At 40.4% G+C, this 27,671-nt stretch overlaps 1 protein-coding gene across 3 annotated transcripts in view; it reads left to right on the forward strand.

The window, feature by feature from the left end:
* fbxl17 (F-box and leucine-rich repeat protein 17) overlaps window positions 1–27,671 on the forward strand; it is a 195,785-nt gene that overhangs the window by 44,866 nt on the left and 123,248 nt on the right. For all 3 annotated transcript variants that reach the window (XM_088294826.1, XM_088294833.1, XM_088294816.1), the window contains exon 7: window positions 23,266–23,373. In XM_088294826.1, coding sequence (XP_088150952.1) covers window positions 23,266–23,373 — 108 coding nt within the window. The remainder of the gene's footprint in view (window positions 1–23,265; window positions 23,374–27,671) is intronic.

A 27,671-nucleotide genomic window follows, 5' to 3' on the forward strand; every position in this document is an offset into this window, starting at 1 on the left:
GCGCTGTTCGTAAGAGGCTGAGTTAAACAGACCTGAGAGGAAGGTCTGACTGCAATTCTTTTAGTACCATCTTGGTTTTATGAACTAGCTTTCAAAGTTTGTGTTTGGGGGATGATTGTATAATGGACCTGTTTATGTGTTGTGCAAAGTGTAAGTACTTAAAGAAGTGGATGTGCCTCTCTCTCTTTATGTTCGCCATGTCTGCATTGATCGCAACTAATGCTTAACGTCATTCTGTGGGTAGTCGTGTCGTCGATTTATTACAGGATGTTAATTGTCTTATATTTAAAATGTACATGTCTTAAATGAGGCTTGTTTGGCATCCCAGGTTTTTTTTCCGTGGAAGGCTGGTGAGAATAATGAGCCACGAAGTGCAAACCCAATGACATTAGGTATTTTTAAGCAGCTCTATTTTTTTGGAAGGAAATAGTGGGTTTGCTTCAAGAAGGGAGACCTTGACAGACTGCTAAATGGAGTTTCTTCATCTTTGCCCTAGCAGGTCTGTCTCATTAATTTTTTTTCCCTTCCCTATTTTCTGGATCTGACTGACCACATACTTAAAATGCACACCCATTTTCATACGCACACGTTTTTAATACACGCATTTCCAAGTAGTAAAATATTGACTTCCTCTATTGGCTTTTCGCTCATGTTTGCCGTTATAATTCGCATCAGAGTTCCGCCTCTATTCTCGCAGTATGTTTGAAGATGAAATATTGCTCGTTAGTTGTAGCTCATGTATTCCAAGTGTCTGCATTGGCATACAACCTGTCTGCATGGTGACTAGTACTTGTCGACACAAAAATTATACAAAGGGTGTCTGATGAAAAAAAAAACCATTAATTAATTAAGAACTAGTCCATAATACAGACACACAAATTGGATGTATTTTAATAGAGCTTTGCTAAGAATGTTTGAGGAAAAAGAACAATTTCCAAACACAATGCTGCAGCTTATACTTTCTATATATACTATACCAAATCTTGATTAGCTGCTTTCCACCCATCTTTTCCATGTTAATTGATGCCTTGGTGGTTCCCTGATATCATTTTAGACAGTGGGCACTGTGTATTATTTATGTTGATGTTTAAAAACCCAGTTAAGGGTTGTGAGTCAAAATGTTATTAAAATATTGGAAAAAATACAACTTTACTCCTGTGGCTTTTCTCACTTTGGAAAAATGCACGTTATTTTGCAACGTCATACTTTGCATCATCTGCAAAAAGAAAAAATGCAATACTGAGGCCACCAATCCGGACCCCCTCATTGCCTCGGCTGCGCCTAGGAATTCTGTCCATAAAAATTCTGAACAGAATTGTTGACAAAGGGCAGCCTTGGCGCAGTCGAACCCACACTGGAAACAAATCCGACTTACTGCCAACAATGCGGACCAAACTCTTGACATCGGTGGTACAGAGACTGAACAGCCCGTATTAGTGGGTACTCCCGAAGCGCACCCCACAGTGATCCCCGAGGGGCACAATCGAACGTCTTCTCCAAGTCCACAAAACTCATGTAGACTGGCTGGGCGAACTCCCGTGCACCCTCGAGGACCCTGCCGAAAGTGCTGAAAAGTTGAAAGTGAAATATGAAAGGTTTTTTTTTTCCAACCCAAGTACTCAATTTACTCGGGGATTTGTTTCTCCCCAATCATGATAAAAACACATTTGTACAATCCCTGTGCCCTCTCTAATAAAAGCATTGTACTCTTTGTATTTGTGCAGAAAGCACAAGTACAGCCATAATTTTAAAGCCTCAAAACAAGGGAGCAGTCATAGTACAAAGCTGACATGAAGTTTTAGCTCCCAGGTCAGTCCCACTTGACATGAAACATCCCAGTATTCCGTGATGGATGTTCACACGTCAATGAGAAATTGTGTCCCGCACCTTTGCCAACATAGCACACACTCATCCCATATGTCATGGACCCTTAAGGCTCAATTAGACGCTTTACAGTCTCGGTGGCACCGGCTGTATTTTCGGTGTCTGTGCTATGACTGCGAGGTTTCCGTATTTATAGTTTGACATCATTTCTCGCATCACCCATCTGACCTTTTTTGATCACTTAATCTTTGTTGGATTCATCTTTTTGTATCATTTGTTTTGTTCATATAATCAGACCCTTGATTTCATGCATATTTGTTTTAGTCATAAACAAAGGAATTGCGGAAAATCTCATTGACAACAAATGTTCATGAAATGGTTTAGGACCAGGGATTAACACCAAAATCAAGTTGCATCCTACTCGGTCTAGGTGACACCTCAAAGAAGTGGAAAAATGGCTGAAATTATCCAATGAGTAGCAATGAAAATATAACTGTAATGTTTTTAATAAACGAATCAATGAATTAGTTAATTATCGAACTGAACCAAGCATTATCAACATGGAACTTTTGAGAGCAGCTCCTCACAGAAAAAAAATGCTGATTTTTTTTTTTTTTTCTGTATTTGTCTTCGGTCAAAGCAAGCGCCATTTGGAAGCAGATTGGGCCAAAGATATTTTGAAGGCCAAAGTTCAGGTTACTTCTAAAACAGCCCAATTTTCAACTCACTATTGAAAGTTGGAGGTTTACCCGAGGTAGTAACTGTCAGCGCTTTTCACTACACAGCTCTTAGGTTTTTTTTTTGTTTTTTTTTTGCCTCTGTTGTCTGCCAAAGTGTTCTGGTTTTTGACATTTTTCGTCCTGAACCCTCGCATGAGTTATTTTTTCTGGATAATGCCTAATTGTTTCATGCTCCATCAAACAACGCCATCTTTTCACGTGTGCTTTAAAGTGGCGTTTTGGCTACCAGCATTCCAGCAGAAGTATTCACTCAACTGCATTTCAATCTTTATGCTAAAATTGTTCAGACACTAGACTGCGCCGGCACAGCAGCCCGCCTCTCACAACACACATACACATACGAAGACTTCCAGGTTCAGGTTCATGTTGTGCTTGCCCATTCCCCTCAAAATGGGTGGAAAAAATGAGGTGGTGGCGCCAAATAGCCCGTTCACCAAATCGTCCAAAAAAGAAAGGGGGGGGAAAAAATCCAAATGGTCTCCATTAAAGTTTCCGGCTTGTTGGCAGAGTGAGGTGGTGGTGTTTGGAGGTCATTGTTAAAAGCCCAGAGGAAATACCCCTTTCCAACCATTTTCAACCATCAAGTGTGCGACTGAGTTCAGGCTTTATTAAGCTTCAGTGGTGTTTGGACAGCCGGAAGTGAAGCACTAATAGGACAGGACGACGTAGAAATAGCCAGAAAGCCCCTGCTGGAGTTCTCTTGAAACTAATTTCCCCTCATCCCTTACTTCTAGTCTCTTCAATCACTCACTCATTTTTACCTCTGCCTTTTTTTTCTCCTGTTCATCAGCGTGGTTCTGCCTCCTCAGTCTTCAGCACAGACTCAATGTGGCCACACACATTTTTCACATCCTTTTATTCCTACAATTCTGCCCTTTCCCAAATAGCACTTAGAGTCAGCGGGGGGAAGCTTTTAGCCACTGATTACTCCTTCATGGTAATTTCTCCTTGTTTAGACTCTTCTCGCTCCTGTCTTTCCTTCATATTTCCCTCTTCTTCCTTTGTTTTGCTCTGCCGCGATATCTGCACTTTAGCCTACTCATGTATAGAAGAAAAGCTCTTAAAACGTATTGTGTTAGTTGCGTAACTTGAGACTTGATGTAGCAACATGGGATCAGGGATAATTTAAATTGAGTACATCTCCCAGTATGCCTCAATAGGCTATGGGTGCTTTCAAAAATGACCATTTTGTAATGTTATTTTTAGGTAACCTGTAGCTGCAGGGAACACAATGATGTCCTACATTCAGTTTTTGACAAGGTGAAATGTGTCTTTGAGCAGGACAAAGTTCTTCTTTATTGGTACGATGAAATGATATCCTTTTAAATTCTCCAAACCGACACGGTTTAAACCCAAAAGTCTATTTTTCTGTCACCCCGTTTTTGACGGTCCACACACTTTCTTGGCAGATCCTTGTACAGTGGTGCCTTGAGATGCATCTTACAAATGATTTTTTTTGTAAATCAGCTGATTTATTTTTTATTATATTATTATTACTTATTATATTTATGGAATATTACACAAGTTTTAACAAGTCAAATTTAGACAATCTAAATGCCTCACAAACCCGATGTGCTAAAAAAGGCAGACGTTTTTCAAATAATTGACAAAAATACATTTAGGGACACATAAAGCCATCTCTGATTTAAAGTTTTTATATATATATATATATATATATATATTCATTCATTCATTCATTCATTCATTCTCACCAGTATCTTATCTTCTCTAAAATATTTGAGTGGTGTTGCATACATATTTTTTTGACTGGCACTAGAGATGGATGAGAACAAAATAATGACCTTGTTAGTATTTATTAGTGTCGTCCTTCACAAGCTGCAACCCCCCGCAGACATTCCTATTACCTATTCATCTGAGATTCGATGGTCCTACTTGAGCACTTCCAGAGGATCTGTCTTGAAGGAGCAGTTGTTTCCTTCTTGTAAATGGAACCCCCCCCCCAAAAAAAAAACAAAAAAACAAGCTCATATGCAGGCGTTAGGCCTTAGCATTTGATGTCGTCACCAATAAGTTAGTTACAGAGTGCCATCTGTGCTTTTTTTAAAAAAAAAAAAAAAAAAGAAACAAAAACAACCCCCCCCCCAAAAAAAATGTATGCCTACTGGTCTACTTGTTTGTAATTTAGAAGAAACTTGAAAATCTCTTAAGTAGTGGTTAAAGGCAAAATAAAGCATCTTAATATTGCCCAAATTAAATATCTGATAATTGCTCTCTTTGTATTAATTCCGTCAGTTTAATTATCTGCACTTCAAGTGACTTTTGTCTTCTGACTGAACAGCGACCTTCCTCCACGTCCCTCAAATCACCCCAAACTCTTGTTCTTTTTTTATTGCGCATATCAAATATTCATTCTGTTGAAGGGATTAATAATTCAATATTACAATCCTGAATCAGACATCACACAATCACCATGAAAAAATAATTTTCCATTTGCTCACGGCACATTGATAATTCATATTTTCTCCACTTGTCACACTCCACTCATCACCTCAAGTAGGGACCAGGGCACTGTTGCTGTCTCTCCTGTTGCCATTGTGATTAGGAGCCCCCAAGAAGCCACATAATAGAAGAGGGTACTGGTGTCAATGTCAAGTCGTAGGATAGTAAAAAAACAAGATGGTAAATTTGTGTAGAGCAATTTTTTCTTTGCAATGATGTCAATAATGCTAAGAAATTTATTCCAAAACTGCTATTTCTAAAACCTAAGCAAGGCAATCCCAGATAATCCTCAATCATTGCTGCTCATTACTAATCAAATAAATTGCAAGTTGCTATAGTTTGATATGTGGGTCAAGGACTTTATTCCAGAGGGATTTTGGCAGGCTAAAATTCCTTGGCACACAGACATAATTTGGTGTTTCTGACAATGCTCGCTTCTACTCCACATTTCCCTTATAGGTGAAAAAACACAAGAAGAGACGTTTAACCCCACTTTTAGTTCTGGTTTCTTTGTTCTCTTTGAGAAGCGTTTCTATTTCTTGCACATCTAATGCTTGTAATCTTTATCAGTCCATTCCTCGAGCACATCCCAAAACTAGATATAATACAATAATTTTAGTCTCTCTAATTGTCTAATTTACTTCACCAATTTTATTTTAACTTTTGAAATGAAAGGAAAGAACAAAGACAAAGGAACAATCTGTTACTTTGTACATTCTGGTGTAATTCATGGTCAAAGTGACCAAAACGTCTCCAAACACAAAAGTAAACATTTTTTTCCGAATTGTTACAATGCTGGTAAATTTGAATGGTTAAAAAAAAGCAAAGAAAACCCACATAATTAGGTGTCAAAATCGTCAGAAATCAAACCTTTCTGTCTGGTCTTTAATGCTGTGGTCGTGTCTGAAATTTGTTGTCGCTGAATTTTTCCACAATGTGACAATGATGCACTCTAAGGCCGGCACAGCAGTGCTAAATCAGTCTCATTAGAACTTTTTTCAATTGGTATTGAATAAATTTTTTTCAACCTCACACCGTGTTAGCGCTACTGACTCTCTACTTCAATGTTGCTAATGCCCTCGGACACTTATGGGATTCTGAATCAACGACCATTGGAAGAAGCTGACCTCTTCCGTCTCTGACTCACCACCGAGTGTGCAAATTTGTCTGTTCAATTCCCTGGTGCCTCTTCTCACCGCAGGGCGATACCCAGCCTGCTCCGGCTCTGAAATTCACAAAGGGAGAGCCCTGTTTGATGTGTGAGAATTCCTTTTTAGTCGAATTGTCACATTTAGCTTCCCGTCACTTGTAAGACCAAAGCAAAGTTTTTATCCAATGCCGTTTATGTGCCAAGTGTGTTTAGTGTGGTTCTATGAATGAGAAGTATTCAAAGATGTTCACAGTCGTACAGTAGCGTGGCATCAAGTCTTACCCTCACTGCATTAATTATGAAATGCCAAGAATGCCTGCAACTTCTGCTTGTGTGAGCATGTTGATACCCTGATCAACCAGTATTGTGTGTTAATAATTTATGTCAGTCTTTTGGTTTATCGCATAACCTGACGTTGGATGCTGTACCCTCTGGGTCCAGAGCTCCCTCATCCTGCCACTCGCCCCACCTCCATCCTGTTGTCTACAAGTTGAGTGGGGCTCAGAGAGTCATCGTTACTGACTCATCAGATTTGTTTTCTTTTGACTGGTCTTTGTCTGACTATATATCCCAATTCCATTATTGAAGCAAAGGCATTATTTTTTTATGCAGTGGCCTTCTGATTTGTTTTTGGTTGTCTCTGCTGTTACTTTCCATTACCATTGTTGGTTTGAACTTTTGATGCAGTGTTATAATTAACACAATTTTTTTAAATTTACAAATATACTGTTCTATGTTTAATTCAAAATATGTTTTCTAAGATTAATATTAATCGGAATTGTGGCGGGTCTAAATAAGTTTATTCTTCCCACTCCTATTCAGGCCAGGTTTCAATTAAATAGTGATTGGAAAATTATGTTTTGATTGTCTTGTCTGAGTTGACCGCCGCTTGAAATAAATGAATAGAACGGGGCGGGGTGCTGAAAATGAAAACCATGCTTACAGTGAAAACTAGTTCATGGCAGGGATACGTTCCAGACCAGCACTAATTGAACTCCTCAGCTTGTCGCATTGAAACTATCAAAATCTAGCATTATTATATCGCCGTAATGACTGAATTTTATTTTTGCCACTGCTCACATTTTAACAAGTGAGTGTTCCGCAAATGTACGCTCCTACTGTCAAGTCCTCCTGTCTCCGGCTCATCGCAAAGATGACCTAAACTAGCATATCTCCGTGTCAACTCCTACCGTGCTGAATCTGCAGCAGCCAGCCTGTAATATGGTATTTTGTGCGCTGCTTGTAAACGCACCACTACATTATACTCCCCTCTGGTTTCCTTTATTATTTGCATGCCTTTACACACACAGCGTTACTTTGGGAGTGTGCCCTTTTGCTCTTTTGACACTCACTCGGTTCTGATGTCCATCCCTGGTGAATTGTTGTTATATCAACAGAGTTGCGTTAAAACTGCATGGTGGTCTTCTGGGTGAATGTGTGGTCTTCTTGTTGCTGTTGAAATTTAAAATGTGTGCTGTTGTGCTAACTTGGGTATGCACTGTGATTTATTTATTTAGTTTTTTTTATTGCTTCTGCCTCCATTCCGGGTGATTAAATCCTGTTTGACGTGATGTTAATGTTGCGAGGTACTCATACTATACATCATACAGGAAGTGGTTGAGGGTCAACAAAGTTGAGTAGAAACTGTTGTTGACTGTCAAAGACGAAGACATGCATTCTAGGGACTCAAAATGCTCATACGAGAAAGTGGAAAACAACAAGCTATTATTGTTACCAGACCAATTCAGCTTTTTGCTCAGTGACTTTGGGCAGGCGAAATAAGCTAAAAAAAATGCCCCTGAGTTTGAGAAATGAAGATGTTCTCTGTTTCAATTGTGAGAGATCATTGCCTTAAAGATTGCATCACCGTTAAATTCATTGTTTCACTGATATGATATGATCTCGATCAGCACATTCAAAATAACCAAATATAACTCCCAGTTGTGTTAGAGAAGCTGTGTTCGAGATAATACCGCATCTTTTATTAATGCCAGACCTCAAAGATCAATCGTCAGGAAACAAACAAAAAGCCTTTTGAAACTAAAAAATGTTCGTTTTTTCAGTTGCCGGAGAGATTCATTCAATGTGTCACTTGGACACCATTAATCAGTAAATCCTTCTGAAAAGATTAGAAAGCTGGTTAAACTTTGCTCTTTTTTTTCTTGTTTTAAGGAGGGGGAAATTCCGACAGCTCAAACGATCCAAATCGACATGATAAAAGTCTGACCACACATAACAAAACTGTCTAGGATACCAAACATGTTTAAAATTAGCCGAGCAACATCTGCTCTGATCCAACCCAGTCGGGAAGCACTTTCTCACAGAGAAGTCCGTTGCCAAGTACGAAGTTTGTTGTGCGGTTGCGTGGAGGAGGGATGTCGTCGCGTTTGATTGTTTGCGCTTAGCTTCTCGCTCCCAACATCTGCAGCCGCGGCCTCTTTTATCGTTGAGAGAATCTTGTGACATTTCATGATATGTGCTCGGGGAAGATGAGATTGATGATGTTTAGGAAAGATTGATAGGGGTTGGTTGAACCGATCGATGAGAAGCGCTGTGTGACTATGCACGGTCAAAGACACGACGTAAATTATTTTACAAATTAAAAACAAGCTTTTATGGCGCCGCTTCATTTATCCTTCCACATGTTGCTAAATTTCAGAATGTCCTCAATAAAGAATCGATGCTGATGTCAAACTGCACAATAGAAGTAGTTTGTTTCTTCCCACAACATTCTCGTTGTTGTTAGTCTTCATTACATCATTGCCCACCAACCGCATTGAAAGACGGAAAAACAAAGAGCTGTTCCCTACTTTGACATATAGCACTTGGAATAAAAAACCTAGGAAGAGGCGCTGATGTTTCCATGCTGGCTTCTGAACATTTTTCTTGAGCTTTTAACATTCACATGCCAGCCCAGCACATTCCGTGTTCTGCGTGTTTAGACGCCTACGAGCAAGGCCTGTCATTTTATACAATGAGAACAATTTGTCGCTCCTTGCTGCTACGTCTGTGCAGTTTTTGTCATTTCTTTTTACACGCTTGGTCTTTGCTTAGATTTGTTTGCTCCCTTCTGACTTCCCCGGATCATTCCCCTCTGTCTTTGCAAGTCCCATTGCACCCTGGGGAGCGATGATTCTGTAACAACCTTTTACTGAAGGCCCGTGGACCTAATGATTGAGCAGTATTGCTAACATAACACAGCACAAAAGGTCAATTTTCCACCGTCGAGCCTTTCAGGCTTCCTTGCATTTTATTACTATGCACGCCGTTCTAAATCTGACCTGGCCAGTGTACAATTAGCTTGCGTGTTGATAATGTGGCAGTGAATAAAGGTGTAATAGTGACACTTTGGACACCTGTGATAGGGGTTGAGTTAATTAGGGCCATTACGGCAACAGAACACCTCACCTTTTAACTCTTGATACTGCACCATCGTGACACACATAATAGCATATGGATACACGCACACGCACGTTCTTACACACGCACGAAACGCGAACCCTCACACACATTAGATTTCGCTATTAGCCTGTTAATGGGTTGGGTCCCCTGGTCATTAATTGTCAAGTTGAACCGTAATGGGAAAGATAATGGTCCTCTTGTTTACAGCTGCACAAAATAAAGGGAGCGTGCTTGCTGTAGTCCTCTCTCGAGAATCATCAGCATGTTTTTAATGCCGGAAATTGATTTTAGGGTTGTTTCTCAACTTTGAAGCCATTGCCTCTCTTCAAACCTTTGCTTTTGTTTTCTGGCTCATTGTCTTCGTGCTGTGTTTTTTTTTTTTTTTTTGTGGATGAGCTTGAGAATCGATTAATTGTTCAGAATTCTTTTCGGAGTGTGTGGTCCTGATTGTTACATCTTGAAGCCATTGTGGCAAAATGTGCACCACTTCTCGGCAGCAACAAAAAGAGGTGCTGGGAACGTTATTTTGCTCAATATGATACTGGCATGCAAATGGGAGTTCAGAACATTCATTCCATTGGTTAAATAACATTTGAGCAATTGTTCATTTTCCTTGGACTGTGGGATTTTGTCAAATACTCGTCCCTATCTTGTGAAATTTTATTCCATGGAGCTATTGAAGAGTTCTCCCATATAATATATGGCAGTTATTGTATTCGATGTCAAGAATGTTCCACATGTCCTTAACTGCACCATTTAAAAGCCAGTTTCAGAACTGTGACTAAATTGCTCCAGGACAATGTGATTTCCTTACATTGTGGATGACGACAGAAGGCGATGTATGGAATAAGCATTGCCGCTCATCCCTTACACTTTACTTGAAGCTTTGCTCCAGCCCTCTGACACCAAATATCTGTCCCTGTCACTACTCTTACCATCTGTATGAATAATGCCCCCCTCCCTGAATGAGCTCTGCACATACCCATAACATGTAACAGCCTTCTAATTTCCCTGCCTGGGGCACTGTCACCTGCCTGGCCATCATCTGCATTACAGATCTTCCTGAATACTGAGGTGTGTGCGCCTCACGAGTATTTAGGATGCCAGCTGTCTCCATAACGTTCCTCAAGCTCTAATCATGAATCCCTAGCAGGCAGAGGCTACATGCCTGGAGGCCATGAGGGCAGAGGAGGCCAGTACCCTCAGGCCAGCCTCGGGTTGTTCTGGCCTACCATGACACTGGAAAGGTGGAGAGAATGGAGGATGGGTTCCTGTTGTGTAAGAGACTGTACAGGAGTACCCTCGAAAACTGAAACTGTACTTTTACTACTGACTTCCAAAGGATTCGGAGAGGCCCACATGAGAATTCATAAAAGTCCATGCTGGCAGAGAAGAACAAGTCAAAAACTATTGGTACCCAAAACAACTAAGCGCATCCCCCCCCGCCCCCCATACTAATACATATGACGCTAGGATCCATAAGGGTTTTTAATAAACATTTGGGCTTCTGAGATTTTTCAAACCACAACAAATCATTTAGCACATCTGAAATAAAGAGAGCTATATAAACAACACAACCCAGATGTTGCTGCAACTGAACAAGGCAGCCATTTGCTTTTATAACTTTTTAACATCAGTCTGCGTCGAGTTGCTTTTTCAAAATGGAAAGCACAGTATTTTATCTTTAATGACTGCTCAGGGAAAAAGGTGAAATATTTTTGCACTCTGCTAGACTTGCATAAACCTATTCAAGGTTCACACAAAACATTTAATTTCAAAGCTAGATTGATATGTCTCTAAACTTTGTGTTACTATTCAATCTTTCTATTTTCTGGATGGAAAAGACATGACATCCCTTTTTCAATGCCACATCTTAATCGCAAGAAGGGTTAAACAACTTTGGACAAGGCCAGGTTGGCCAAGGTATTAGCCCTGCAACAAACGAGTTACCAATTGGTTACTCATTGCTTGCTGTTCTCCAGAAGCTTTTGTTCCCTATTTTTAGTTTTGCCTATAAGCTCTTGCTCTGATCTAGACACATGATCAAGTTGACTTCTTTAAGTCCCATTTGTCATCATTAGCTGGGGACATAAAACTGATCTCTAAGTAAAGCTTAAATGTTAAGTCAATTTCAGGCACACACTGATGGATTGGACTAGACCCGTTACCATGGGAGCAGTGAAGTGTGAAGAGGTTCAGCGCTGTGCAGACCAAAGTTTGTCAAAGTGGCTTTTCTATTCCAGTTCAGCAAGGTGGTCTCAGTCTATTGCAAAATAGATCGGCTTTGTGCCCGAGCACTGTATTTTTCTTTTGGGAACACAATGGAATACCTCCATTCAACTATGCATGTATGCATTTTCTGTACTGACTGTCCTGTTAATCTTTAAAGAAGTGGACTTTTTTTTGGACAATTACAGGTGGATTGTGAATGTCACAATAGTTGCTAGAAAATCAGCTTTGACACACTGCACCCTCAATGGTCCGGAATACTTACTGTATATAGTGCCATGAAATTAATCAACAACTGTATATGTTCACTCTTTTGGCACTAGTGAGATTTTTTTGTGGTAGATGGCGTATTGCTATTGTGGTTTTGTTGCTATTCTGGAATTGTTTTGCAGATGTAAACAGCATATTGTGCTAATAAATACGCCCATACCCTGGAGTGCTGGAAATGATGAGTTAAAACAAAATGGACTCCAGTGCCAGTTACAAGCCTGCTCTTTATTAGACTTCACTAGATGGGATTATATGTCCCATGTGACGGTAAAAAAAAAGAATGTGCATCGGAATGCAATATTTGCTATGTTGTCCTTTAGTACAGTCAAACACTTGCACACACAACCTGGTGGTCGGATGAATTTAGGAATGCTCACTTTTCTGTCTTTTCTAAAAGAATATTAGAAGTGCATAGGCATGTTATGAAAAACACTATTTTTGCACTTTCATATACTTAAAGTTCAAGCAAAATAAATAAAGTATATTAAAATACTCAATTGTTAAGTCAGACACTGGATTGTTTTTATGTAGTGTGTCTGTCCTTGTGTGTTTGCACCCTTGGTGGTGGATATTGTGCCACAATCTCATTGAGCCAACCGGCGGGACCGTTTTTTATGGATCACATTAACATTTTTTGTATTTTGAAGCATACTTAAATCGCTAGTGTCAAGTAAGTTCTATTAAATCTTTTGGTGTCACAAGTAAAGTAATTTCACATAATACAAATAATAGAGCACATTTCTTTTTCATTTTATTTGGTATACTTGACAAAATAAAAATTTTCCCAGAATTAGATCCCGCCAAGCAACAAACCCGGAAGTGTGACGTCATTCCAGGCAACTATGGCAGAGCTCAACATAGCAAGTGGCAGTCAGAAATTGACCCAGAAAGCGAAATCTCAAACGTATCTGAGGGGATCCAAGTATTTGAATAGTTGGAGGAAAAGGAGCTTGTTGATATTCTGTTCGTTGGACCATACTTGTACGAGCCAGATGCTCAGGAGAATGAAAATATTGTGCCTGAACGACCTGATATGGAGTGGAGGCTAGACTCACCAAGAATGGAAAGATATATAGGCTGGGGTTATTAGCTTTGCGTTATTGTTTTGAATTTGATGATCTGTCGTGCTGTAAATGAGTACTGAGACCACACGTTATAGTGATTTGGTTTCCTACGTTGTTCCCTGGTAAGCGCTTTAAGGTGTATAGATATATATATATATATATATATATATATATATACACACACTTGCTGTTCAACTCTCTACTTAACATGCGCACGCTCGTTCTCCTCACAGCTGTCAGTCACACACAAGCTGTCACAATACACGCAACACACCACACATTTTTCAAAATGGATTGTAATCACACCTACCCTTTTGCACACCCGCCATCATAAGCAAAACGGTTGAGAAAACAGACATCTTCAAAGTGTTTGTAGCAAAGAACACTCTGCGAGAAATTCCCTCACTCTGCCAGACTAAATTGGTCCATTTACGTGCCATATTATTTTTGTTTTGGCCATTCAAATAGATGCTTCCCAGAATATGAACAATGCATCGCCACACAGCGCTGAGACATTTCACCGAATAAAGATGAACGTAGGTGGAGGGTGGGGGATTGAGCAACTGAGGACATTGAGGAGAGTGAGTACTATTGGTGTATCGGTCATTGATTAATCTATTTCAACTATCATCACCTATGCATCGATTACAAAAAGGTCCTTCAGTCCCTACTTTTGAGGATTTTTTTTCTGTAGTAATTTCCCAAAGATCCTCTACTCTGTGGTGCATTACTTTTCATTGCAAACCTTCCCAACTTCTTTGGAGAAGAGCCTTCGTAGAAATGTGCACATTCAGTGAGAGTTTTGTCTTGTGTTATGTATTAAAATCAGCGAGCCATAGAAATAATATAGCAGGTTGACATTGAAGGGATGCCCCTCTGTGAATATATGTGCAGGAAATGAACACACTGTGGTGGGATTTGAAAATCCATCACTGGCGTTGGAGGGTTTCGCTGATGTGCCGCAATGACAGCGACCACTTTGCATTTAAAGGGAAAAGAAGTGTCACCGGGCGTCCTCCGCGGCGGCTTCACATTTATGTTTGATGGGCAACAAAGAACTGTTGAATTGCGAAAAGAACACATAGGGAATCGAAGCCTCAAGAGGACTATCGGAGACTTTTTACAAGATGATGTGCAGTAACGGCTTTACATTTAGAGGAGCAAAGCTGGGCTTTTGGCCTCCGCTCACAGTTGCTTCTGATTTTTAGCCTGATGCTCAAAAGTAAGATTGATCCTCTGGGGAAACTGGTTATGAACAACACCTCTTCATCTCCCCAAGATGATATTTCATAGGACCTCATGAAGCTACAGCACGTTTCTACAAGCGCGTGATGAACTGCGTGAAACTCTTGAGGGAAGCGAGAGCTTAAGCGATTGAATAAATGACAGGTAATTTTCAGGTGAGTGCGGCGCATACAGACGAGTGGGCCGATCAATCAGTCGGGCGATCACCCATGCAGATTCTAGTCCTCCTGGCGTCATCAAGGCGGACGACATCGATGAAACAAGACAAGATGCTTGACAAGTGCGTGGGGAATGTGGGATTGACGCGCATGTGGAAATGACGCATAGATTTCCCTTGAAGAAGGATCATTGTTCTGGGGATATCATTTGTACCAAGTAGAAAACCAGAAACGTTTTGTGAGATATGTGAAATGATATTGCAATTTTTTATGGATTTTCTTCCCCCATCGAGCCAGAATGTGTCTGGCATGTCCACAGCAGGAGAAAAGTGGATCTATTGATCCTTGGAGTTTCATTTTTCAAACACGGTCATCTTTCACAGCCATGACTTCGATTTTTGAAAAGCGTACATAGTGCTTTTCTCCTAGGTTTATGTTTTTTTTTCCTTTTTTTTTTTTGTCATGGTGTAGAGTGGATTGTAGTGGTGGGTTGACTGCTTGGTGGGAACAAGAGGACAGCAGTTCATTACTTGGGGGTACTTGCATGTTTGAATTGTGTCTGATATTTACACTTTTATTTATGTAGGTGTTTGTAGATGATTGGGTAACCACCCCCTAAAAGCAACTTAGCACCTGTTGGTTCTTTGGCTGATTCAGTTTTGGGTTTAAATATGTGCAACTTTTCATTGAGGTATATCAGCAGTAAAATGGACCAAGATTACAGCTAATTTCACACTGTCACTGTTTTTGTAGAAGAGCACAATCTAAAATAATTTAGTTTCCATTTTTAGGCAAACTTGATTTGTTTTCACCCAACAGTAAGGAAACTACTTTCTCCAAAACTCTGAGATTGGCCTGGCTGTAATTCAAAACTGTTGGACCTCACTTGAGTTTTATTTTTATATCTTGTCAAGCCTTTATCATAAACTCTAAATGGGAAGAACAAAATCAATAAAGAGTGTGACCCAGCTCACCTGCTCCAAGAGTAAAAGCATCCGCTGGATAAATTAACATAAATCTCTCCCAAAGCGTGTCAGTAAAAATTTAACGCTGTCAGCGTCATGAAAGGGGAGTTTATTGCTGGGCAGTAGTACAGTAAAGGATTAGGTTTATTGAGGCGGGTATCTAGTAAATTGGAAAGTAAGTTTTTAGGTCAAGTTCAGATGTAAAACAAAAACATCACAATATTGTCATGAGCACTGTGGGGTAGTGAAGGTCTTCGCTCACAGTTGCTCCATAGCTACGAAAACCTGATTCTAAAATCTTGATTAAACCGAGGTAAGAACTAAAAAGTTGAATTAAGCACAGTGTTACCTTGAATTACGAGTGTCCCAATTTACCGCTTAGTTGATTTATTTGCTTTTATTGTTGAGGCAAAATATAAGTTGCTTGTGAGCTCCGGATAGTCCTGTAATGTACTTTCAGTCGGGCAGACAGGTACCAAGGTACAATATAACGGAATACAACTATTTATATAACACTTTTCACAGCAGCTGGAGCTGGAACAAGGCACTTTCCATATGGCGTAATATAAATTAGCGGGAAATTAGAACACAAATTAAAACACATAAACATTAGATACCAGCAGAACAACGACATTCTCATGTTGAGCCGAAAGCTAAAGAATAAAAATGTGTCTTCAAACGAGTTTTAAAAGTGGACGGAGAGGTGGCTTGCCTAACATTTAATGGGAGCTCATTCCATAGGGAAGGACCGGCAACAGAAAAGGCACGATCCCCCGCTGAGGCTGCGCTTAGTCCTCAGCACCTACAGCAGCATTTCGTGAAGCAACTGGCAGGTGCGTAAGGGAGGAGGAGCTCAGAGAGGTGCAATGGGGCGAGGCCATTTAAAGATTTGAAGAACAGAAGTATCTTAAAGCAAACTCTAAAATGCACTGGGAACCAGTGAAGAGAGGCCAAGATTGGGGTGATGTGGTCCGTCTTCCGAGCTCCACTCAAAAGTCGAGTGGCAGCATTTTGGACCAGTTGGAGGCGCTTGGCGGAGGACTGGCTGACTCCAAAGTAAAATGCAGTACAGTAATCTAGCCTAGATGTAACGAAGGCATACCGCTGTGTACAATGCAGTAACAAGAGAGTGAGATCCCAAACGTAACACTTGGGGGAAAAAAAACTCAATTAATAAATCTGCAATATTAAAAAAATTTCCTTTGAAGACTTATTCAGTGAATGGCCTGCAAACAGCCATGATTTGAGTTCTTCTGCATGGCATCTAGACAGGCATTAAGATGGATGGTTAATAGAATGTGTTGCTGGGTATTCAGTAATCATTATTAATCTGTGTGTCGGCAGATCCTTTCTCGGCTTGCCGCCGCGTTCATAAAGCTTGCTTAATTAGATTGATTGATTAGAAAGTGGTGATTCAGAGCTCTCATCCCCCGCCTCCGCCTCCATCCCATCAGGACTTTTAATACGATCAGAGCGCTCTCATATTCACGCGCCTCTCTGCACACGACTCGTTTGGCCCGGTCTACCGCCGCTCACCGCCCTGCCTGTCACGTCAGTATCCAGACAGGATTTGCCCGCTAAAGCCGCGAAACAAATACACCCAAGACCACAAGCTTCATTATGCTAATATGAAAAGACTGCAAAGTCCTCATTGTTTTTCTCTCTTGCCTCTCACTGTAAACCATCTTGGGGTTCTGCCTCTTAATATCGCATAAACACCACTCCTCCCTAAAAGAAAACCACATGGCTACGTTCAACAGTTTATCTACGTGCGGAAAGTGTGTTTCTCGACGAATGTTGTCGCTAAGTAAGCAAAGTGCAAAAGTGCGCGTGTGAGTGCAGAGACGCTTGTCTGATCGATACGCAGGCAAACCTTGTACTTGGTGCACAGCAGCTCATCAGCACAGAGGAAGCACAGTAAAGAGACTCTCCCTCGCTGTAGTAAAACTTAACGACTTTCCGTGTTGCCTTTGTCTCCAGGCAGCGGATATTACAGAAGATAATAAGTATGCATTTAGATTTTTTGCAAGATCACCAGTCTTTCAAATCTATACAGCCCAACACAGGCTTGTAAAAGTCGGCAATGTTTCGTCTGTGTGTGTGTGCGGGTTTGTGTGTACGGGTGTGAGCGAGAGCGAGCGAGAGAAATCAAGCATGGGTCTTTAAGTGTGTGTCCTCTCCAAGGCCGTGCAAGGCTCACCGCAGGATCACCCCCATGAGAGTATTTATGGGGAAATGATTACCTTGGAAAAGTAGCGAACTTTGATGAAAATGATCCCACTTCAATTTGCACCTCTCAGGCATGCCGTCTGTGTCCATGTTTTTGCATAATATTGCAAATCTGTCAAATTGTACAGTACTAGAGCGCTTCCGTACCAAAGTTCTTTCATCAAAGACATCATTATATTCAGTGGCCTCTGATTGAGATGCAGCATTTTCATCTCAAGGCTCTTTGGATTTAGGCTGCAAAGCTTTTTTTGCGTGGAATTGTACTTCAGAGACTAGTAGCAACAATAGGATCAAACAGATCTGTACTTGTTGAAAAGGATCATCACTGCTTTAACTGTGCTTCTTTGTACAAATAAGAATTCTCTTTCTTGTGTTTGGAAGCATTTATTTATCTAACCGCAATCGTGTCACTGAAAGATTAAAATGCCTTCTGCCCAAGCATTACGCCATTTCATTGTTTTGCAATGCTCAAGTGTATTACTGGGTGACTTTTTTGGGAGTCTAGACCAGGGGTGGGCAAAGTTTTTGTCTTGCGGGCCACAATGGGATGTAAAATTTGAAAGAGGGATTGGGCCAGATATATTAAAGCGTTGTGTGTAGTGTGCAAATCTCAAAGCAGAGTAAGCACACGCAAATAAATGAACCACCCGGTTTACTGGCTGTGTGCACAGAAGGCTGCGCCTTTCAAATTTGGAATATAGCTCTCATCCAGGTATTTTTTTTTTTTGTGTCAATGAATATGCAAGATGCGGCGTTTACACACCTGTTCATACAAGTCCTCTGCTCGTATTTTCCCCCTTCAGAAACTTCATGCTCCAAAAGCTTTGGTGCTTTTTTGTTATTTGTGGTAATAAATGTTATTTTATTTAACAATCAAACCTAAAAAAAAATCAAATTTGTCTAAAACAACATCAATAATTTCATCCACATGAAATACGAGGTTTTGGCCCGATACCCTGGTATGCTGAAACACATACTGACCAGTATAAAACATTTTTTACGATGACACTGTGAATGTCAAGCATGTTTAAATGCTTTATTTCATCAGACCAAGAATGGAATCATCCCATATGGCTACTCTTATGTATTAATGAATTTCGTGTAAGTGACTTTGCGTGACAAAACGATGGGTGTCTTCCATAACATGTTGTCTTTTGTCCCACAAATCGTTTTGATGGAAAAAGCATTCAGTCACCCTTTTTTAAAGTGTCAAACGCATAGGAAACTGCACTTTAATCTTTCAATAGCCCAATGAAATAGCCCAACATTTCTTGGGGGAGGGGGGGGGGTGTTACACTATTTGACATTGTCCAGAAGCGCACATTCTTAAATGAGAGGTGTCGGAGGCAGGAAATGATGACATATTGGCCAAAAAAAAAAAAAAGATGACCACTACTCCGGTGTGATGGAGTCAAATGAGTCTCATGATGGACGATATCGATGTCCATATTGGAGTAGATGTTGCCTTCGGGTGCTTCCATGGGATTAGGCAAGAACACGCTGCAAGATGCAACATAGTCTCTCACACAACACTGCCTGTTTTTGCTAGCGCAGCACAATTACCTTGCAACAAGACACACACAAAAGCCATCTTTATGATTGCAGCTTTCTGCAATTGCAGTCTCCCTTTTCTTCCTCTTTTTTTGTTTTTTTTGTTTTTGTTTTACCTTGTTCAGGAGGAGACCATTAAATCAGATAGCGGCTGAAAGGTTTCAACTTGGCCGCTCTTGGCTGGCCACTTCGCTTCTAAACAAAAGGTAGCCATTTCTATTTTCATGTTTTTAAATCAAAATCCTTTCAAGTCTTTTTTTTTTTTCCAGGTTCTATATTTACTTGACATTGTCCTTCTTGCACACAGACAGACACACACAAGTACACACCTAATCTGATACGGTACATGCCCACTTGGTCCGTCGTGCATTCCTTTTTTTTTTTTTCACCAATCTCCCTTTCTCACCTGCTGAGAATAATTGCAGATGTGTAATATGCTTTCTTTGGGCAAACAAGACTCAACACACATACTGTAAGAAGCCTTAGAGGTGGCTGCGTCTGTGCGTCCACATTTTTGATTTAAGCACCTGGCTTTTTCATTGCTGCTAGTTTTTTTGGTTAAGGGCACGCTTCTGGAGCTCAGATATTGTAAACAATATTGCTCCCTTCTTCCTCCATCCCCTGTCTCCACCTAGCCTTGTAAGATCGTGTTCCATATGCATCAGGTTTTCCAGTTGGGAGCACTGACTCCCCTTCAGATAATCACTTGTGACTGCAACGAGAGGCCGGTCGGTGGTGTGTCGGGTCCAAACCTGAGGTGCAGAATTTTTAAGTGCCTCCAGTTTATCGATTTGATCAGTCCACGGCTGGGAAGTATAGTCAACTGTTTCAAGATGAAACATTCTCATCTGGGGGTTGATTTATTTTGGCATGTGATTTAAGCACAGGGGGAAAAAAATTGTGTTGCATCCTCAAACTTTTGTCAACACTGCGTAAACTTCCCGCCACTTTGTTCATGAATTTATTGAGTTCAGTCAAGCATAATTTGCTCTTATCTCGGTTGAAATGATTAAAGACTCTGAAACCCCTCCCTCCCATTTAAAAAAAGGAAAAACGTACATGTTTTAAACACACTCTGAAAAAGTATATATTTTTTTTGCAACAATGATTGCGAGTTAGTCTGTGAGAAGTCTGTCTAAAAAAAAAGGAAGAGCTGAGCTGCTTTGCACATTTTCTACAGTGGAAGTTGAATGTCCCTGAAGTCATACAATTTTAAAACAATCCACCTCTGAATTTGCACAAAACGTCAGATTTCAGTGCATTAGTCACGGAACGTCTTACTCAGCATACCGCACGAGACCTCAGCGTACCTTGCAAAATTCAGATTGCATAAAAAGATTACATTTCTTTGAATTTTTATGGCTTTGTTAAGACACCACATGTTGCCTGTAGTGTTTCTAAAGATTTTTTACGAGGGTTCACAACAGTTGGACCATGGAATGGATTGTTTGAAGTTGCAAAGTGAACGCTGGCCACCACACTGTACTAAAAAAGCAAAATACCTTTGACATAAAACCTGGATTCAAAGCATATTTCAACATCTCTTGAAGTTATATAGGCAAATATTAGCGAGTAAGGGTTTCTTTTGTGTGGTAGCAAATACGAGCTAAATTCTTTTCGACATCATGTAATTGGTAGTGTGGTGTCACATTGCTTCATGTAGTCCACTAGACCTTGCGGTCACATTCCATCATGAGCCGTTTCAACCATTTTGGCTCCTTACTGTTAAGCTTGAGAAACACACCTTTAAGCTTCAGTGGGGTTCCAGGCGGTGTTTTCTTTTTTTTTTTTACCCCCAGATAAGCCGTGCGGCATGTGACTTGGCCAAAGATAAATGTACTCTTGTCTTTTTTGTTGCGACGTCCTGGAGCCAAAGTGTTTGTGACATTAAAGATGATCAGGGACAACTTTGTCCGCTGCAGCAGAAAGTTTTCAAAAATTGGAATGGAAATCCTCCCTCCCCCAAAAATAAAGAAATAAAAACAGTCAACGTGTTAGGATTTGGTTCAGAGATTTTTTTAAGTTCTACCTGTATGCATTTAAACAAAACAAAAAGAAAGCGCCCAGTAGTACTTTGGCTGTCAAATTAGCCTCCGGTAGGAAGTTTCGCACGGGTAGGACATTTTGGCAAACCACCGAATTATAAGTTTTGTTTCGTGAGTCTAGACGCACAAATAATTTGTAAGTGCCTTATTTGTTATAGACATTACTTGCTGTACCAGATTGCATTTTTTATCCTGTCTTGTTGTTTCCTTGGTTTTATACAGGTATTTATACCTGCCAGTGACAGGCCGTGCATTTCACAAGTAGGCCTTCAGTGAAGTCCGACTTAGAAGTCCGACTTGAATAAATACCCCTCATAACGCCATCATTTATGACACCACGGCTGGTGAAATAACATTTAGACACACACTTACGCACTAGTGGGTGTGAGATGACCTAGCTTCTCTTGAAATGTTCGTCTTGAAAATGGCCTCGCAAGTGTATCTGGAATCAAATCTTCACTTTGCCCTCCTTTGGCCGTTGTGATTTAAAACAGCAAGAATGTATTTTACATTTTCGAACGGTCGCCAGTTACGACTTTCTGGTGTGTTGAGTCCGCATAGCACTGCCCCCTCGCAAGTGAGTATCCAATCACAAGACGCGTTCATCACCTTCAACGTGAGTCCTGTGAGAAAACTCACTGTAGCCAACTCGTGATCTGATTGGCTAACACAACTGTCTATCAACTGCAAAAGCCCCCTTGAGACACAAAACAGACGCCCGCACGATTGTACCCGAAAGCTTCAGACGAATAGTGCATGCTACTGGTGTTATGAAATCTGCCTGGCAACACAAGCGATCTGAATTCTTATTGGGTTAAAACTCACCTAAAAATACAACACTAGGATATAATATGACATCAATGTGAAGACTATGATCATGCTCTCTTGATTATGTTAGGCAAGCAGAGAAGGCCTTGACTGACCACTACTGATACTCCCTGATGTTTGTTTTAGCTCCAAGGTCATGTTTGTTTTCTTCAACCATTCATTTTAATTTCTCAAAATGGAAATGACTTTTTCAGTTGAAAAATGTATTTGCCTCCGTTTAAGATTCAAATTTGAGTACACCCACACTATGCTGTTGGCTTGGCAACTTATGTTGGTGTTCTGCAGCTCAACGCCACCGACAGAGGACAGAGAAATCTGGCATCTAAGTGCAATGTCAGACGATTAGCACCACGGTGATAAGTATTATAGTACACACCTATAAGCAAGGTTTAGTTTTGGTGACTTTCAGAAGTAAATGTTTCACATTTACATAGAAGTGGTTAAAAACGATTTTTTTGATACCCTAAGTCCTTTGGTGTTCCGACCTCAATTAATCAGGCTGAAAAGTCGATTCTCCCTCATTTCTTCTCATCTTATTTGCTTGTGGTGATTGATGAGAAGACTTTGAGAATCACGGCGAGGACAATCTCCCACATCTTTCTTGGATGTTTCTGAGAGTGAAAGTATCAATACCTGTTTTGATGAATCCAATATAAGGTGGTGGAAGTGGTCTACTTCCTCATTGATCCCTGCCGATCCATTCTGAGCCAACTCTTGGACGACTGGGTGAATGAAGGGGAGTGGTCCATCCATCATAAGTCGATGCCGCTTGGCAGACAAGAGCCGTTTTGCCTATTATCCTCTTCCTCCTCCTCACCCCCCCCTCCTTCTGTGGTCCTGCTCTGGTTTCTTTACTTCAGCTGCTCGTCAAGCACAAAACAATCCAGAATGCTGCGCAGATGGAGCTGACATTTAGTCAGGAATTTGACAACAGCTGTCTGCACCCACTTGCTTGTAGAAATTCTCGACAATACTTGTTTACAAGATTGTTTTAATCTGCCTACTGTCGTGCTTTTTTTGTGTTTCACCACTGCGGAAATCGGTGACAAAACGCAAATTATAGCTTGAGTGAACTCAATATCGTCTCCTCTCCTGTCTTCTCCAGGTCACTGACCAGTCGGTGCGAGCGGTTGCCGAGCATTGCCCAGAGCTGCAGTTTGTTGGTTTCATGGGATGCCCGGTGACATCCCAAGGAGTCATCCATCTCACCGCTGTAAGTATCAAACAGCTTTGTTCATACCTGGATCATGATGGCTATTGGCACTAAGAGCACTGAGTTTCTAAAGATCGATATTGGCTCAGAGGCAGTGTGGAAAATGTAAGATTGATGGTTCAATTCCCTGTTCCTTTTTTGCAGTGTCCAAATCATTTCCCGTTTGAGTGTTTTTATCGAATTTCCTTGAAAATTGAAAATACCCTGCTCGACTGTGTATTCAAGCATCCAGTACTCTTCTTTATTTATTGGCATCACTGGTTTAGCAGTGTTCGTCGGCCTCTAACAAATTCTTTTTTTTAAAAGCAATATAGGACCAAAAAAAACCCAACTAATTCTAGTGCATTTATTCACTGGGGAAAAAAGTCCAAATCATGCGTGCCACAATTATTAGCACCTCTCTGATCTTCATACTTTGTACAACCCCTTTTTGCCAGCAAAACAGCACCTCATCAGCTTCTATAATGTTTCACAAAATGTTGGAATACAGAGAAAGAAACATTCCTTTTGCGCACAATCTTTCGAAATCATCCGGTGACCTGTGTCCACTCTCCTCTCTGGCCCCCGCCACAGGTTTTCAATGGGGTTGAGGTCTGGGGATTGTGATGGACATAGGATGAGCTTGATTCTGTGTCTGGTGAACCATGCGTTTGCAATAAAAAACAAGAATATTTTTTTAGGCTTTTAATTGGTGCCGTCAAGTGATTACGTTTTGTCACTAATTAATCCTCCCAAAAAGGTATCCATGATTAACTGCGATTAATCACATTTTTCAACAATTTTTTTGTGACGCTTGGTACAGATATTTATGTTGGAATGAATGCAAAATCACCAAATATGAAGAATATTTAATTCAAAGACTGTTCTAATAAGCTTTCTTTGATCCTTGAATAAGATCTAAACAGCGACATCTTTACAGAAATTTTTCTTTGTGTCCCATTTAAAAAAATACCTGAGATCACGAGGCTGAAAGGAACTAAAGCAACAGTTCTTTTCAAATTTAAATCCATTTGCGTAGCCGTCACTCTTCCACCTACACAGACCACAGTGCAAATATCAGCCCTCTTCAACTTTTTTCAGCAAAACCTTAACATGGCAAACCAGTTGGTTGTCCTGGGAAAACAAAGTAGTTCTTTACAACATTCCAACCAATGAAGTTGACGTGCCCAAATCACAAGTAAACCACGCCAGCATGACACAGCGCAAACTGCAGCAACCCGGACACTGCATCCTTAACTACCCAAAACCCATCAATTACTGGACACTAAAGGATCTTCATCTAAACAGAGAGGTGAGATAGTAACTGATGCTAGTACTAAAACTGCATTATAGATGAAGGTCTTAATCTTATTGCACAGTAGAATTGACGCCAAGATAATGTTCTTGCTGCCCTAAAAAATACGAAAAGTCGATTCTCCGGCACTGAGTGACAAAATAGAATTTTTCAAACTTATCAGTAATGCGCCTTTTTAAATTATTTAGCACTTTGGTTTATTTTGTTACCCATTCCTCAGGAATTTATTTTTATTTATTATTTTTTTTATGTTGTTTATCTTAATGTAGTTAAAACAGTAAATTAGTTGACGTTAGTGATAGACCAATATGTTTTTTTTAGGGCCAATTCCAATTATTAGTAGGCCGATAACCGATATTTTAAGCCGATATTCATTGGTTGAAAAAAGGGGGAAATGGTGACAAAATTTTTAAAAATGAAAACTCCAAAACTTAACTTAGTTTAAATGCCTTCAAGCACATGTTTATTAAACACATCTTGTGATTTACAACTTGTTAAAGTTTTTTTTTTAGACCTTAGAAAATAGTAAACTTAATTGTAAAAGTCTAACAAAAAGTGTACGGAGTTCCCAGGGTCAGGTGCATGTATTATAGATCAATGAAAACAAAATAAAATCTCTTTTAAATTTACTTCAGCAAATAGTTTTCTATTAATTGTGAGTTGTAGTAGACTGACATTTATTCAAATTTTGGCCAAGTCTGTTGTAGTTCATGTGACTCGAGGTGAAAAAGCAAACAGGCGGCTTACTCCTGATTGGCTTCTACCCACTGCTTAAGGAAACAATCAGATAGGGCTGTGGGAGGGCCACAGAGAGAGACGTTTGCTGCAGTGAACTCAAATAAACCATCTTTTAATTTATCAGCCTTGAAAGTTATTAAAAAGATCTATGCCGATTATCGGCAAAATGCCAAATATCGGCCCCCATAATCGGCCTAGTCGACATCCAGTAAGTCATTCCCGCAGAATAGTTTACAAAGGTGACATTTTCTTGAAATAAATGCTTGTGTTGATCACAAAACAAACAAAACAAAACACAAATTTAAGCGTGGATGTTTTATTTGGGTATAATTCTTGCACTTTTGTCTCCAACTGGTAATTTTTACTTTTTGTACGGAATCCCAGATTCCGACTGTGTCTTTTATCTGCGACTTCATTTTGACGTTATTATGTGTTCACTTTTAAATCTCATGAAAGCCTAATGAGATGAATCCCAATAATATGCCACTTGTCTAACTGCACCCCGCTGTTTGTGTATTAGCATGCTAATGAGTCGGGGCTCTGTGGTTAAAGATGCTTGGCGCCATTTAAACACGGACACACAAAGATGAATCTCAAATGGCATACGCCATGCTTTTCTCTTTTGTCATATCATCCATCTCAAATGCTCTTTTGCTCCGGCGTGTGTTGTATATCTACATATGTGCTCTTGTAATGCAATTCGATTTATTTCTGATGAGCTTGTGCGCACATGCGAGTGCGTACCCACGGGGGTAGCATTCGCCGCCATTCCCTCTCAAATGCAATTACTGTTGTGTTAATAGGACTGAGACAGCCGATACCGCCCTACATTATTAGATTAAACAGCAGATTAATTTGCACTTATGATTTTGCCCCCCTTATCATTTCTGTGGCCTTTCCTGACCTTGGCCATCGTGTTGTAGACAGACTGTAATGAAGCCAGCCAATCATAACAACATCGGAATACAAAGGGGTGAACGTGTACATGCTCAGTCTGGCTTGCTTCATTATTATTTATTACCGTGTTAACCCGCTGAGAGTTTTAGCCACGTATAATCCTGATTCCTAGATTTTTTTTTTTAAGTTAGTTGCTGATTGGTTATTGATTGTTTATTTCAATTACGCCCTCAACTTTCGCGATGTTTTATTTTATCACACGATTCATTTTCATCAAACCATTCAGGTGGGAGTTTATTGCCTGAAACGGCAAGACATGTATACAAGGAGACAATTTAACAAAACACCAGTTACACGACCACCACTAAAAGAAACCGTCCCAAAAACATCAGCAGAGCCACCGAGTCTCGTTCCGACATGCTTAACCTTTCCAAGAATATCCAAAGCACTGAAATCCTGGAAGACTGCGGCAAGATCGCGGAAACTGCCAATATCACTGTAAAGATTCCAAACCGAAAGAGACATACCAGCGGAGTAAAAACCTCCACATTTTCTTGCCAACTGTAAAGGAACAACATCAAGACCTGTTCAACCAAAGCATAGACAGCATGGATTACAACTCTGTAAGAATTCTTGCTGGAAAGCTTGCACTCAAATGAACCTGGTCACTGGAGGGGAAAAAGCCACTACAGGACACAAAGTGAGGATGATGAAACGCTGTTGTGAAAGGTTTCCCTTCATGCCGGGTCCAGTGGGTAGACATTGACATTACTGAACCCTGTCATTAGAAAAGTCTGGCCTCAAACACTCACCAGAAACCAAAGTCAGGTTGTGATACAAGACGAGCTTGGCAAGAATTTCAACACAATTCTGCCTTCAGAATGCCAGTTATACCAGAATCCCAGTGAACCGTCTTCAACCGAGGCGAGTAGAGCCTAGCAATTATGAGAAGGACCAATCTGTATGTGGTGTGAAGAAAAGGACATTTGTACGAAAAGTACAAAACTCACCCAGGGAGTTTGTCGTTTCCGCCTTCTAGGAGCATAGAAGCTCCACCCAGGGTTCAAGTCAAATTTCTTTTCTTTCCACCACCATCTTTGTGCTTCTCAACTCTGATGTGTCCTGCTGATTCGCTCTTTTTTCTGCCTCCCTCAGTAATAATCTGGTTAGCATCTCCTTTAGCAGGTGATTCCTCCTCATTTATCCCCACTTGGTCCCACCCATTGTCTATTGAAAATAGTATTTCGAATCGTTGCATTTCTGATGACTCCATGGAATCTGCATGTGAGTCCGAGGCTGCGTCCCCCCCCCTCGCTCAATTATGACCCACAATCTCCCTTATTTGCCTCCGCAATTGCATGCCGTCTCT

The sequence above is a fragment of the Idiotropiscis lumnitzeri genome, chromosome 1 (assembly GCF_059441095.1).
Source record: "Idiotropiscis lumnitzeri isolate Australia: NSW breed Sydney's pygmy pipehorse chromosome 1, RoL_Ilum_1.0, whole genome shotgun sequence".
In the NCBI taxonomy this organism is placed as follows: domain Eukaryota; kingdom Metazoa; phylum Chordata; class Actinopteri; order Syngnathiformes; family Syngnathidae; genus Idiotropiscis; species Idiotropiscis lumnitzeri.